Source organism: Amblyraja radiata, chromosome 10 (assembly GCF_010909765.2).
Source record: "Amblyraja radiata isolate CabotCenter1 chromosome 10, sAmbRad1.1.pri, whole genome shotgun sequence".
Classification (NCBI taxonomy): Eukaryota; Metazoa; Chordata; class Chondrichthyes; order Rajiformes; family Rajidae; genus Amblyraja; species Amblyraja radiata.
The window spans coordinates 7719100-7735220 of NC_045965.1; the positions used below are offsets into that span (position 1 = coordinate 7719100).

General features: G+C 45.1%; 1 protein-coding gene across 12 annotated transcripts in view; it reads right to left on the reverse strand.

Annotated features, from left to right (window-relative positions):
* The window catches only part of LOC116977489, a 171629-nt gene that overhangs the window by 127047 nt on the left and 28461 nt on the right, over positions 1-16121 (reverse strand). For all 12 annotated transcript variants that reach the window (XM_033027954.1, XM_033027956.1, XM_033027957.1 and 9 more), the window contains exons 6-11: positions 14715-14975; positions 11258-11521; positions 9264-9524; positions 6504-6764; positions 4998-5264; positions 4047-4304 (exon numbers count right to left, since the gene is read on the reverse strand). In XM_033027954.1, coding sequence (XP_032883845.1) covers positions 4047-4304; positions 4998-5264; positions 6504-6764; positions 9264-9524; positions 11258-11521; positions 14715-14975 — 1572 coding nt within the window. The remainder of the gene's footprint in view (positions 1-4046; positions 4305-4997; positions 5265-6503; positions 6765-9263; positions 9525-11257; positions 11522-14714; positions 14976-16121) is intronic.

A 16121-nucleotide genomic window follows, 5' to 3' on the forward strand; every position in this document is an offset into this window, starting at 1 on the left:
CTAGCTCTCTCTTGAAAGCATCCAGAGAACCTACCTCCACCACCCTCTGAGGCAGAGAATTCCACAGACCTAATGTTGGAAGTGGGATAAAGCTGGGGAGATGTTTCCCAATCAGAACAAATATGTTGAGCTCAACAGCCTCTCTCTGTGTCATAAAATGTCCGTGTTTTTGATTTCTAACATTGTTCTGAATTGATGGGTGGAGTAAGTCATTCTCTGATCATCTCACCATGGCAATCGCCCATGTTGCTCTAAACATTTGACATCCCACATCTCCAATTGAGCTGCAGGCCCCCTTGCTGCAGCTGCCATCAGATTGGAGTTGTCCACTGATGGTAACCATGTCTCCATAATTAGGGAATGGGCTAATTAGGGAAAGCCAGCGTGGCTTTGTATTAGGAAGCCGCGTCTCACTAACTTGATGGAGTTTTTAGAGGAAGTGACAAAGGAGATTGATGAAGGTCAGGGCAGTGGTTGATCCATGCATGGATTTTAGTAAAGGCTTTTGATAAGGTCTCTCTGGACTCAGGTAGGCTAATCCAGAAGATTAAGACGTACACAATTCACGATGACTTGGTCGTATGGAATCAGAACTGGTTTACTCACAGAAGACAGAGGGTTGTGGTGGAAGGAAGATATTCTGGCTGGAGGTCGGTGACCATTGGAATTCCGCATGGATCTGTGCTGGAACCTCTACTATTTGTGATATATATATATATATATAAATGGCCTAGACGTTAATGTAGAAGGGTTGATGATTAAGTCTGCTGATGACACCAAAATTGTAGTAGTTGCAGACAGAGAGGATACCTGTCGGGATATAGATCAGCTGCAGAAATGGGCAGAGCAATGGCAGATGGAGATTAACCCGTGTAAGTGTGAGGTGTTGCACTTTGGGAGGTTGAATGTAAGGAGAGAGTATACTGTTAATGGCAAAACCCTTAACATCATTGATGTGCAGAGGTATCTTGGAGCCCAAGTTCATCTATATAATTAGGTCTCATCTTGACCACTTCCTGTTTTCGCTGTTGTTTGCTTTTAGAAAAAATGCTATCATATATGGCTGTGATTTTTTAACCATCTTGCTTGAGTCCTCCTCCAATGATCAGGCCCCAAGGATTTTTCCCATCGATGAAAAATAAAAGAGATATTAGTGTTTAAAAAATCTTGAGATTCTCTCTCCTGTCAATCACCGTGATGAAGGCCACGCCCCTTCTGGGGAGGGGAAGGACTATAAAACCCAGAAGTCTGGACATGGCTCAGTCGCTGCAAGATGGCGCGGGCAAGGCCACGACTCTCAGTCTGAGCTGGGAATCTACACAACACTGAGTGTCTACTGAACTGTGAGTGCCCTTTATGTGGTTTTATGTGATTTTATGTGTCCCTTCAGCCCACAACACCCATACTAGCGCTCCAGAAAGTCCCCCCCCCTCCCCCCACTGGCCAACAATATTGGAATTGGTGGAGAGGTGGAGTATTGCGTTGGGGGATCAGCCCTCCCGTGTGAAGCTGGGGGCCAACGGGTCCCACTTAGTCTAGTTGCTCACTAAAGGTGGCAGCATAATTAGATAGGGTGGTTAGATATGGTATGCTAGTCTTCCTTGCTAGGGGCATTGAATATAAGAAAAGGAAGTCACTCTATAGTGCTTTGGTTAGGCGGCAACTGGAGTACTGCATGCAGTTCTGGTCGGCCCATTTCAGGAAAGATGTGGAGGTTTTGGAGCGGATGCAGAGGAGGTTTATCGGAATGCTGCCTGGATTGGAGGGTTTCAGCTTCAGGGAGAGGTTGAATAGACGTGGATGGTTTTCTATGGAGCGCTGAAGGGAGACTTGATAGGAGAATATAAAATGATGAGAGGCATAGATAGGGTAGACAGTCAGAACTTTTTTCCCCAGGGTGAAAATGTCCACCACTAGCTGTGAGGGCATATCTATAAGGTGAGGGGCAGGATGTTTAATGAAGACGTGAGGGGCAAGTTTATTTTACACAGAGAGTGGTGGGGATCGTGAACATATTGCCAGGAGTGGTGGTGGAGGCAGATATGATAGTGGAATTTAAGTAGCTTTTAGATACCCACATGGAAGTGCAGGGAATAGATGGATATGGATCAAGTGACATTCTCAAGGGGAAGTGAGCATGTTGGCACAAATTAGATGGGTAGGGAAAGGAATGAGGTACTGCAAAATGAGTAGAGGGAGTTAGGTAAAAGGCTAACAAGCAGGACCTCCATGGTAGTGATCTCTGGAGTGCTTCCAGTGCCAGGTGCTAGTGTGTGGCTGAGGAGTTGGTGCAGGGGTCAGGGTTCAGATTTCTGAACCATTGGGATCTCTTCTGGTGCAAAGGTGACCTGTAAAAGAGGGATAGGTTGCATATTAACTGGAGGGGAACCAATATCCTGTCAGGCAGGTTCGCAAGTGCTACATGGGTGGGGTGGGTGGTTGCTCAGTCTGAGGAAGGGTCTCGACCCGAAACGTCACCCATTCCTTTTATGCAGAGATGCTGCCTGTCCCGCTGAGTTACTCCAGCATTTTATGTCTATCCTTGGTATAAACCAGCATCTGCAGTTCCTTCCGACACATGGGCGGGTTTAAACTAGATTAGCAGGGGGGTGGGATCTTGTGGAGGACCAAGGCAGATGAGAGGGTGGAAGGTGGTATGGGTGGTGATGAAAGAAAGTTCGGTGGACAGAATAGGCAGGAGAAAGACGTGGAGCGAGGAAAGGCTGTTGGTTTGAATTGCACTTATTTAAAAGGAAGAGATCTGTTGGGGTAAGGCAGATGAACTCAGGGCATGGATAGGTAGATGCGACTAGGACATTGTAGCCATTACAGAAACCTGGTTAGGAGAGTGACAGGACTGGCAACTTAAAGTTCCAATGTACAGATGCTTCAGGAGAGATAGAGGCTGGGGTCAAAGATGATGAGGTGTTGCTTTATTGTTTATTAAGGAAGATATCAAAGCCCTGGTCAGAGGTGACAGTATTGATGGTTCGTCCAGTGAGGCTATATGGATGGAACTATATGAGAAATAGGAAAAGGATGATCACCTTGCCGGGAGTGTACTACACGGCCCCAAATAGTCAACGGGAATTAGAACGGCAAATTTGCCAGGGGATTGCAGGCAGCTGCAGGACAAATATGCTTGTTGTCGTTGGGGAATTAAACTTTCCCAATATTGACTGGGAATGTCAGAGTGCAAAAGTTTTATATGGGGCAGAATTTGTCAAGTGTGTTCAGGAAAGTTTACTCAGGCAATATGTAGAGGGCCCCATACAGGAGGGGGCAACACTTGATCTAGTCTTAGGAAATTGGGAGGGGCATGTGGATGAAGTGTGTCTGGATAAGCCTCCTGGGACCAGCGACCACTGTTCTATTAAGTTTAAGATAGTTATGGATAGAAAGAGGGTGGGCTCATAAGTCAAAATTCTAAATTGGGGCAAGGCCAACTTTGGAGGCATTGGACAGGAATTTGTTCAAGTTGATTGGAGCAGGTTGTTTGAATCTTCTAATTCTAATTCCCAATGGCTTTTTGAGGGCCTAAAGTACACTCCTAGCAAGGTGATTATCCCCTTTTCATTTCTCAGCTTCACTCACATAGCCTCACTGGACGAATCATCAGTAATGTCATTTCAGACTACTGCCGTACCATCTTCCTTACTCATTAAAGCAACAGCCCCTTCTCTTTTACCACCACCTCTATCTCTCCCTGCACTCTGGACATTAAGTTGCAATGGGCCTAGCACCGATCCCCGAGGCCCACCACTAGTCACAGGCCTCCAGTCCGAAAAACAACCTTCCACCATCACCCTCTGCTTCCTTTCATTATGCCAACTTCTCTCTTCAGTCGGCTAGTTTTCCCTGAACCCCATGTGATCTAACCTTCCAGAGCAGTCTACCATGTGGAACCTTATCAAATGCGCTGCTAAAGTCCATATAGACAACATCTACGGCTTTGCCCTCATCAACCTTTTTAGTTACCTCCTCAATAGACTCAATCAGTATGCTTTGTATTAATTGAGTCAACAGTTATTAAACTTTGTCATTACCTGTTTTCAAAGACAAACGTGAGCCCGCAGAGCTGTGGCACTCGTTGCTTGCTGCATGTATGACTATGATATAAAACTCGCCACATTGCAGGTTTGGGAATTGATAGCTTTTTGCTGTGGTGTTGTAGGAAGCAACATGCCCTTTAATTTCTTCTGCAGTAATTACATATGGCCCCAAGGCACTGGTGGACCAGGATACCGCAAGGGCATTATTCTCACAGTTCAAATTGCTGGTGACTTTCAATGGCAGGCACACTGCTGTATTTCAACATGCAAGAGAAAGAGGGTGCAATTAAATCCAAGAATTTCAAAACACAATGTCATGCCTTGCTTGGTATTGAAAAAAAAAATCTCTCATTGTAATACAATTTGATTTGGTAAAGTAAATGACTGGTAAATGATAGTCGTAAGTCATAAGTTCATAAGGAATAAGAGTAGAATTAGACCATTCGGCCCATCAAGTCTACTCCGTCATTCATTCATGGCTGATCTATCTCTCCCTCCTAAACCCATTCTCCTGCCTTCTCCCCATAACCTCTGACACCCATAATATTCAAGAATCTATCTATCTCCGCCTTAAAAATATCAATAGACAATAGGTGTAGGAGTAGGCCATTCGGCCCTTCGAGCCAGCACCGCCATTCATAGTGATCATGGCTGATCATCTCCAATCAGTACTCCGTTCCTGCCTTCTCCACGTATCCTCTGTCTCCGCTATTTTTAAGAGCCCTATCTAGCTTTCTCTTGAAAGCATACAGAGAACCTGCCTCCACCACCCTCTGAGGCAGAGAATTAACTTGCCTTCCATTGACTTGGCTATCCATTGACTTGGCTTCCACAGCCTTCTGTGGCAAAGATTTCCACAGATTCACCACCCTTTGACTAAAGACCTCACAGATCTTACAAGATAGTACAAGATATCACAGCTACAAAATGGCCCAAAACACTTACTTAAGTTTGTATTTGGAGTCACAAAGATGGTTTGGTTACTCTTGCAATTTTCATTGAGTGCTAACACAGATACAGTATAGTTTTGACTACATGTTAAGTCTTTGATTTCACAGTTAGTCTGCTGTGTGTTACAACTGGGTGACTGGCCATCAGTCCATGCAGCTATGGCTTTGTACGAAAGTGCCCCAGGGCTGGAATTCCATTTGACTGACGCGCTGCCCGTAACACAATCCAGGTGAGCCTCCACATTCTGCGGAATGCATGGAGCTATGAACAGAAGAGGGAAAAAGGTGTGTTTTAATTCCACACTAGCATCAATCTTCTAGTAAATACAATCACTTTCATTTGTACAACATCATCCACACAGCAAGATGATGTCCATTTCAGCAAAAGGCCGCAATGGACATTAAGCTATATTCAGAAATAATAGTGTAGGAAGAAACTGCAGATGCCGGTTTAAACAGAAGATAGACACAAAAAGCTGGAGTAACTCAGCGGGACAGGCAGCATCTCTGGAGAGCAGGAATGGATGACGTCTCGGTTGTTCTTTATCTCTCTACATCTTCTTCTATATCTCTTGCTTCCCTTTCCCGTGACTTTCAGTCTGAAGAAGGATCTCGACCCGAAACGTCACCCATTTCTGCTCTCCAGAGATGCTCCCTGTCCCGCTGAGTTACTCCAGCTTTTTGTGTCTATCTTCAGAGATTATAGGGCAGGAGGCCGATTATTATAAAAAACAAACAGGGTATCCATTCCCTGTTACAATTTAGCATCATTAAAATGGGTAAATAAAGTGGACGTGCTTGACCCAACCCATCGCTTGTACCCATCAGTGGCATGCAATTGACCTCAAGGCCTTGCAACCACAGTCTGTCCAAATTGGAGTGGTCCATGAGTGAGAACTAGGTCTCCGCTGGCAGATTCCAGGACCCTACTCCTCAACAGCCTTGACAGTTCACTGCAGGATTGGTATGGTTTACATGGAAGATAGACACAATAGAGCTGGAGTAACGCAGCGGGTCAGACAGCGTCTCAGGAGAGAAGGAATAGGTGACATTTCGGGTCGAGTCCCTTCTTCGGACTGAGAATCAGGGGAAAGGGAAATGGGAGATATAGCCTGTGATGTAGAGAGATATGGAACAAATGAATGAAAGCTATGCAAAAAAGTAACAATGATAAAGGAAACAGGCCATTGTTAGCTGTCGACTGGGTGAAAACGAGTTGCAGATAATGAGACTCAATAAGACGACTTTGAAGCTAGGATGACTTGGGTGGGGGAGGGATAGAGAGAGGGGGGGATGCAAGGGTTACTTGAAGTTAGAGATTTACACTTGTCCTTTATGGCTACTACAGACAACGTCTATATCATACCACACTTTATTTTTATGTCTCGCAGTAGTTATTAGTTTAACCCAACTTACAACATAAAACCTTTCAACATTCCTCTACAATTATGGTTGATGCATTGCTAAATCTTTAGTTTATTCAATGCAATACGTTAATTACCTGTCTGAATATTAACCGGAGAGCTTCGAGAACTGTTGCACATGTAATTTGAGGCAATGACAGTTGCCGTGTATATCTGGCCACACGTCAGGTCTGATAACCAACAGATAGTGTGCACCGAGGCACATTTCATTTGACTCCCGTCACTTCCATTGACAGAGACCATGTAGCGAATTGCACCATCATATTTATCCCAAGTAATGTTTGCTTTATTTGTATTACAGTCCAGCTGAGTATGAACACTTGATGGGGTGCAGGGTGCTGGAGAATAAGACAATTATTTAGAATTATGTCATTTATTGAAGCATTTGCTCTAGACCGTTTCATTGCAGTGAGGGTAGCTACTGCGATATTTTTATACTGCACATCACAGAATCTATTAAATGAAAACCATCACCTCTGCAAATGTAGCTATATACAATTATCTTTTCAAGATGCAATAATCATGAAAATTCTTTATGCTTTGGTCATTTCTCCCTTTAATAAACAGAATCCTAATAGGTTATAATACAGCAGCAAATCTTGCCTTATTTGTAGGATATGTCGCCAGAAACCTTCAGAGTTATAATTTAGATATTGTCGCATGTTCTGAATAATACATTTCAGTTGGCTAAATATACATCTTTTACAAATACTTTAAAAATTATTACTTTGTTTATAGTCTTACAATGGCAGCCTCGCCAATAGTCTGTCTGTCCTTCCCTTCTGTTGTTTTTAGTCTGTTGATAAATGTATGTTTTAGTGGATCTTTAGTTTAGTTTAATGTGGGGGGTGGGGGGGAAACGTTTTAAAATCTCGTTCCTCGATGGAGATGCGACTTTTTCCATATGGTATCTCCGTCTGCACTGCGGCCTAACATCGTGGAGCTGGCAGTCCCTTTGTCAGGGATCTTATAGAAACTTACAAAATTCTTAAGGGGTTGGACAGGCTAGATGCAGGTAGATTGTTCCTGATGTTGGGGAAGTCCAGAACAAGGGGTCACAGTTTAAGGATAAGGGGGAAATCTTTTAGGACCGAGATGAGAAAAACATTTTTCACACAGAGAGTGGTGAATCTCTGGAATTCTCTGCCACAGAAGGTAGTTGAGGCCAGTTCATTGGTTATATTTAAGAGGGAGTTAGATGTGGCCCTTGTGGCTAAAGGGATCAGGGGGTATGGAGAGAAGGCAGGTACAGGATACTGAGTTGGATGATCAGCCATGATCATATTGAATGGCAGTGCAGGCTCGAAGGGCCGAATGGCCTACTCCTGCACCTATTTTCTATGTTTCTATGATCGACTTTAGGAGCTCCAACCGCGGTAGCCTGCGGATTTAACATTGTGGAGCTGGCGGTCCCTTGGTTAGGGATCGACTACGGAAGCTCCGACTGCAGGAGCTTCGATCGCCCCGACGCGGGACTTAATCGCCACAATGTGGGAGCTTCGATCACCGGCTGAGGGAGCTTTGATCGACCCGACTAAGGATGGTTCGACTGCCCCGACCACAGTGCGCTGTGGTGGATGTTTATGTTCATTTTTATGTAGTTGTGTCTTGATTCTTTTTTGGTATGGCTGTATGGGAAATCAAATTCTTTGTATGTTTTTACGTACTTGGCTAATAAATTAATTACAATACAATGCAATATTGGAGAGCCATAGAGAGTCATACAGCACGGAAACAGGATCTTCGGCCCAACCCATCCGTGCCGAACTGTGATGCCACCCCCAGGAATGATGCATTAGCACCCCCCAGATCCCCCTGCTCCAGGGCCTAACCACCCACCATGAAGGTCCCATCCCACCCTGACCCACCAAAATGCAACATTCCCATACCTACCTGCAACAAACTGCATCAGCCGAACCGATCAAGATGTTTATCCCACTGCAACCGCTAACAAATAGCTGCACTATCCATAACACCACCCACCTCTACATCATCTACAAGCCCACCCACCCACCATGCCCTGCACATCTTCATTCAAATTGCTAACACAAACCACAAACAGCAATGGGCCCAACACCAATCCCTGAGGTAAACCACCAGTCACACACAGGCTGCCAGTGCTGAGGAAGGGTCACAATCCAAAACGTCATCAATTCCTATCCAGAGAAGCTGCCTGTCCCGCTGAGTTACTCCAGCATTTTGTGTGTATCTTCGGTGTAACCCAGCGCCTGCAGTTCCTTCCTACACAAGTGCTTGAGTAACTTAGCATCTTCAGAGGGAAGGAATAGGTGACGTTTTTCAGACTTAGCCTTGAGGATGGTAATCTCTGGATTATTCTCAGTGCCATGTGATAGTAGAACAAAATGGAAGGATAGGTCCGACGCATGTCTGGCAGAGGAGCTGGTGCAGGGAGTCAGGTGCTCTGGTTTTTGAATCATTGGGATCTCTACTGGGACCTGTTAAAGGAGGATGCGCTGCATCTGAACTGGAGGTGAACCAATAAATTGGGAGGGAGATTTGCTGGAGCTACTTGGTGGGGGGGGGGGGGAAGTGTCCCAGAGCCAAAAGGCGACAGATCTGAAGATAAAGGCCAAAATATTTGTCAAAGAGAGCAAGATTAGCGGCTCGGTGGCGCAGTGGTAGAGTTGCTGTCTTACAGCGCCAGAGACCCGGGTTCGATGACTCTATGACTCCTCTGCAGCTGTTTGTCACAACTGGTAACCCTGGCTTTCAAGACGCAGGAAGACCTGCATTGCCCGGTATTCAACTTTAAACATTAATTGCAATGAACATGTTATTAAAATGCAAGTAAATGGAAAGACAGCAATGCATTCTACCTGTCTCCGCAATGGCATAGTAAGATCTGCCACTGTCGCATTCCTTGCCGTAAGCAATAACGAACACGATGAAACCTATGCCACATTGTAGCTCAGAGATGACACAGCTGGTTGTTGAGGCGTTACAGCTGTACTTGCTTCCAGTCGTTCCCACTAACTCTGCCTTGTATGTTTGGGCTCCCAATGCCAATTCCCACGAAATGGTCACAACGTAGGATAAACAGTCAGTGGATGCTTTCACGCCTTCTGGTATACAAGGGGCTGCAAAGAACAAGAAACAGATGAGACCGTTAAACTGCTTGTAAAACAAAAAATACAATCCTCAAGGGCCTGTCCCACTTAGGCGACTTTTTAGGCGAGTGCAGGAGACTCTGCGCTCACCACATGGTCGCCACATGTTCGCTGGTGTTCTCTGGTGAGTTTCCTTCATGGTCGCGAGGAGTTCCCGCATTCCACTCTGACAGTTGCCCTTCCAGTTCCAGGTTTTTCAGGTGAGTGCCGGCGAATTGAGTGTCTCCGGCAGTCTGCTGAAAAATTGCCTAAGTGGGACAGGCCCTTTACTGTTTCTCCCTTCCTGTTATTTACCCCTCAACATTTCCCCTCTTTTTCAGCACTATTAGTGATACAGAGTTTGGTTTCACATCATGCATTTCTCTACTTCACTTAAGTGACCAGGCATGCGTGGCAGCAGACTAGGAATTATTTCCAACATGTTTGCAGGGATTGGTACACGTTATTCAGGAGCATAAGATCATGAGGCATAGCAGCAGAATTAGGCCATTCAGCCCATCGAGTGTACTCTGGCATGGCTGATCTATCGTTCCCTCCCAACCCCATTTTCCTGAACCCATCCTCAAGGCTAAGTGCCCCAAACCTCCCGCAGACTTTGCTCGAACTTCACGTCACTCACTCGACCTCCGTGCGGCCCCCGCTTCCGGTTTGGTCACGCTCGCCACATGCAGGCGCATGCTGGTGGGTCCGGCCCTGTACGGGGAACACTCGACCTCCGCGCGGCCCCCGCGCGGCCCCTGCTTCCGGATTGGTCGCACTTGCCGCATGCAGGTCGCATGCTCGTGGGACAGGCCCTTTACTGATCAAAAACGTATCAATCTCTGTTTCAAAAACACACGAAGACTCGGTCTCCACAGCTGAGTGTGGTAATTAATTCCACAGATGCACCACCCTCTGGTTAAATAAATTCCTCCTCACCTCCTTTCTAAAGATTAATGCATAATCTTTGATCTGACATAACCTAACGATAGCTTGATCTTATAAAAGCATTCATTATCCAGGAGTACATACACAGATGCATAAAGTTGGCATTCATAAGGCTGAAGATGAACCTGTACTAAACACTTATTCAGCCTCATTGTGAATATTGCATTTAACATAGGGCAGTTGGAAAGGCCCTGGTTAAAACTAGAGAGAATGGGAGTACAGTAGCTCAGTCTCAATCTCAAGGGACTGCTCAGAAACATGGAGCACAAGAAACAATATTAATCTTGGCACAGCTGGTGCGTACTATGTATGTACACAGTTCAGTGTACTATGTTTACACATTCTGTTGTGCTGCTGCAAGTAAGAATGTCATTGTTCTATCTGGGACACATGACATTAAAACACTCTTGACTCTTGGTAGAGCTGCCACCTCACATTGCCGGAGACCCGGGTTTGATCCTGACCATGGGTGCTGTCTGTGTGGAGTTTGTGTGGTCTCGTTGTGACCTATGGGTTTCCTCCCGGTGCACTGGTTTGGGTTCCACTCACATCCTAAACAGGTGTGGGTTTGTACACTGCTTCACATCTCTTCAAAATAATCTGAACAGACGCACTAATGGAGCCAATCAGGCCCAGTAGCAACTACATAGTAAAGGTGAACAAGAAGGAATATCAATTTCCTATGGGAAAACAATGGATTCAGGTTAACCTCTGTGTAAAGATCTGACAGGTATGAATTAACAAGAAACTACTCTTGATTACGTTGGATAACGCACCTGTACGTATCGCGATCGGGTCACTTGCGCTGCTTTTGCAGTGATCCCTGGATATTGACTGAACTTTCAGTTCATATTCCAATCCACATTTGAAGAATGTAAAGACACAGGACGTTCCTCGAGTGTTGCACTTATCTGTGGTCCCGTCGGACGCCAGGGCAGTTACTATGTACAAGAAGGCCCCCCTCCTTTCTTGCCAAGAAGCCCACACAGTGTTACTGTGGCAATCACGATTTACATGGAAATTCTGAGGAGTGCAGGGTTCTAGAAATAAAAAAAAACTATTAGTAAATAAAGAATGATTAGTATGTCATATTAAATTGTATATGTTAAAATTCAAAGAAGCATAGAAAATAGGTGCAGGTGTAGGCCATTCGGCCCTTCTAGCCAGCACCGCCATTCAATATGATCATGGCTGATCATCAAAAATCAGTAACCCTTTCCTGCTTTTTCCCCATATCCCTTGATACCTTTAGCATTAGGAGCTAAATCTAACTCTCTCTTGAAAACATCTAGTGAATTGACCTCCACTGCCTTCTGTGGCAGAGAATTCCACAGATTCACAACTCTCTGGGTGAAAAAGTTTTTCCTCATCTCAGTCCTAAATGGCCCACCCCTTATTCAATTAACTCTTCTCATGACTCATCATATAATATTGATGATCAACATATCTCAACTGCATTTTGACACATATAGTGATTAAATCACGACCATTTTAAATCTTTTTCTGCAATGAACTTGAAGCAAATAAAATCTGAGTTTTATCTGGCTTTTGAATCTGCCTCTAGTTACTACTGTCTCTATACTATACAATGATGAGCAATACAAATGAGGATTTATACTTCATGTCTGGAATAGTCCCCAACTTGCCTGATACCTTTGGGTAAGTACTCACCAGTAACTCATTTCTTTTTAGTACACAATGTAGATTTTAGAACTTTAAAAATAATAATTTGTTTTTGCAAGAGCGGAGTTTAGGGTAACAAGGAGAGACATGTGAGGGCCTCATCTATGATAGAAGGGGGGAATCCCCCGTTTCCTAAAGAATGAGGACATCTTGGATGTCCTGGTATGGAACACCTCATCTTGGGCACAGATGCGGCGTCGACAGAGGAATTGGGAGTAGGGGATAGAGTCTTTGCAGGAAGCAGGGTGGGAAGAAGTGTAGTCTGGATAGTTGTGGGAGTCAGTAGGTTCATAATAGATATCAGTCAAAAGTCTATCTCCTGTGATGGACGGTGAGATCAAGAAAGGGGAGGGAGGTGTTAGAGATGGTCCAAGTGAATTTGAGTGCAGGATGGAAATTGGTTGTGAAGTTAATGAAGTCCATGAGTTCTGCATGGGTGCAGGAGGTAGCACCGATGCAGTCGTCATTGTAACGGAGATAGAGTTCAGGGATATGCCTGGAACAGAGATTGTTTGACGTGCCCTACAAAGAGGCAGGCGTAGCCGAGGCCCATGCGAGGGCCCATAGCTACACCTTTGATTTGTAGGAAGTGGGAGGAGTCAAAGGAGAAGTTGTTGAGAGTAAGGACCAGCTCCGCCAGGATGAGTAGAGTGTTAGTAGAGGGGAATTGGCTGGTTCTGCGGCTGAGGAAGAAACGGAGGGTTATAAGGCTTTCCTGGTGGGGGATGGAGGTGTCGAGCGACAAATCATCTATAGTAAAGGTGAAGGAACAAGAGCTTTGGAAATTGAAGTCATTAAAGGTACGAAGAGCATGTGATGTGTCTTGAACATGGGTCAGGAGGGATTGGACTCGGGGCGGATAGGAAGGAGTCGCGGTACGTGGAAACGATTTCAGTGGGTCAGGAGCAGGCAGAAACAATGGGTCTGCCAGGGCAGTCATCTTTATGGATTTTGGGGAGAAGGTAAAACCGGACTGTGCAGGGCTGGGGAACAATAAGTTTGGAGGCTGTGGAGGGCAGACAGCCCAGAAGTGGCCGTGCTCATATTTCTGCAAGTGTCTTACTGGGATCTCAGGTGCTTGTGCTATATATATATATATATATTTTAAAAAAATATATATATATATATATAAAAATAAACACCCTGGAAGTAAATATGGACAGGCTGGTTAATAAGTTTGCAGACATCACCAAAATTGATGAATTTTCAGGCAGTGAGGAAGATTGTTAAAATATAGCAGGAAATAGGCAGAGAAAGGGCAAATGGACTTCAATCTGAGCAAGTGCGAGGTTTTGCTTTCTGGGAGGTTAAATGTAAGGGGAATGTATCCAGTCAATGGCAAGCCTATAAATAGCATTGATGCACAGAAGGATCTTGTGATTGGTCCATAGCTCCCTAAAAGTGGCAACACAAGTAGACAGTGTTGTAGAGAAGGCATTGGGTAAGTAAGAATCCAGTGTAAGAATCGGGAACTCATGTTGCAGTTGTATCTGACTTTGGTTCGGTGGTTCTGGTCACCACAGGAAGAACATGGAGGCTTTGGAGAGGGTGCAGAAGATGTTTACTGGAATGCGGCCTTAGATTAGAGGGTATTATCTAGAAGGGGAGGTTGGACAAAGTTGGATTATTCTCTCTGAAGTGTCGGAGACTGAAGGGGGACTTGATAGAAGTACATAAAATTCTGATAGGGTAGGCACAGATAGGGTAGGCAGTCAGAACCTTTCTTCCAGGATGGAGTTGGAAAGACTAGAGGTCACGGCTTTTTGGCGAGAGATGCAAAGTTTAAAAGAAATATGTGGGGCAAAAAATTTACACAGAGAGTGCAGGGTGTCTGGAATCTGCTGCCAGGGTTGGAGGTGGAGGCAGTTACAATTGAAGCATGTCGGAGGCTTTTGGATAGGCACGTCGGTATGCAGGGATTGGAGAGATACGGTGCACATGCAGGCTGAGGACATTAGTTTGACTTGTACATTTCTGGGCTGGAGGACCTGTTCCTGTGCGGTACTGGTCCATATTCTCTACCCAACAGCACTGTGAGAGTACCTACATCAGAGACTTCAATAGCTCACCATCATTTTCCCAAGAACAATTATTGTAGCAATAAGTAATTTGCTAGCCTTGCCAGCAGCACCCAGATCTCAAAAGATCAAATAAAAATAATTTTTTGAAATAAAGAGATGGCACATCACCAGATTTGAAAACGCCCACCATCAGATTCAGGGACAGTTTCTTCCCAGCTGTTATCAAGCAACTGAATCATCCTACCACAACCAGAGAGCAGTGTTGAACTACTATCTACATCTTTGATGACCCTCGGACTATGCTTGATTGGACTTTGCTGACTTTACCTTGCACTAAACGTTATTCCCTTATCATGTATCGATACACTGTAAATGGATCGATTGCAATCATGTATTGTCTTTCTGCTGACTGGTTCGCGGACAACAAAAGCTTTTCACTGTACCTCGGTACACGTGACAATAAACTCAACTGAAACATCTTACAATAATTCAGCAGAATAGTTATTTTTCTCCATGAACCTAAACGTACTTGTTTCAAATGTTACGGGTAAACTTTCACTGGAATTGCAAGTGTCACTCTGGGCCATAACTGTTATAGAGTAGCCTTCACTGCAGTCCAACCCAGTGATTTGGCAAGTTACTGTTGAGGAGGTGCAGTAGAGGTTCACACCACCGATGCTTGTGGCAACTGCTCTGTAGCTAGTGGCAATAGAGTTAGCATTCCATGACAATTCCACCGAGTCCGCCACACAATCGTAAAGCACCTTCACGTTTTGCACGGGTTTTAACCCTGTTGAAAGAAAATATACCCTTTGTTGACATCTCTCCAATTAAAAAAATCATGGCAGGAAATAAAGCAAAACAGTTGGCGTAAATCTAATTTCAGGATTGGAAATGAAGAAGTCAAAGTATCAGGATATCAATCTATATTCTTATATGGATGCTGCATTGGGCGGTTACGATGGCGCTGCCTTACAGCGAATGCAGCACCAGAAACCCGGGTTTGATCCCGACTACAGGTGCTGTCTGAACGGAGGTTGTACATTCGCCCCGTGATCTGCGTGGGTTTTCTCCGAGATCTTCGGATTCCTCCCACACTTCAAAGACGTACAGGTTTGTAGGTTAATTGGCTTGGTGTATGTAAAAATTGTCCCTAGTGGGTGTAGGATGGCGTTAATGTGCGGGGATCACTGGTCGGCATGGACCCGGTGGGCCGAAGGGCCTGTTTCCGCGCTGTATCTCTAAAACTAAAACAATGGTAGTCTCGATCAGTTAGCAGATGATGCCTGACAGATAACAGCAATAGATGCCAGATGTTTCTGATGAGTTCTGCAGTGGTCACTCACCAAAATGAAAAAGAATGACAAGGGAGAATGAAGTTCTCAGTTCATACCTTGCTCAGTTCAGTTTAGTTCAGTTTAGTTTAGAGATACAGCGCGGAAACAGGCCCTTTGGCCCACCGAGTCCGCACCAACCAACAATCCCCGCACATTAACACTATCCTACACCCACTAGGGACAATTTACACATACACCCAAGCCAATTTACCTACAAACCAGTGTGTCTTTAGAGTGTGGGAGGAAACCGAAGATCTCGGAAACAACCCACGCGGTCACAGGGAGAACTTACAGAGCCCTGTACAGACTGCTCCTGCAGTTGGGAATAAGCCCGGGTCTCCGACGCTGCAAGCGCTGTAAGGCAGCAACTCTACCCTGCGCCACAGTGCCCCCCCAAGAGTTGTCTTCTAACCCATCAAGCCAATGCTGGCACTTTGAAACAGCACCCTTTGGTTGCAGTTCCCTTTACTCCTTTGTGTAGACCTGAGGAGTCATAGAGGCATACAGCATTGGAAACAGGCCCTTTGGCCCAACTTGTTCATGCCAACCAAGTTACCCCATCTACACTAGTCCCACCTGACCGTGCTTGACCCATATCC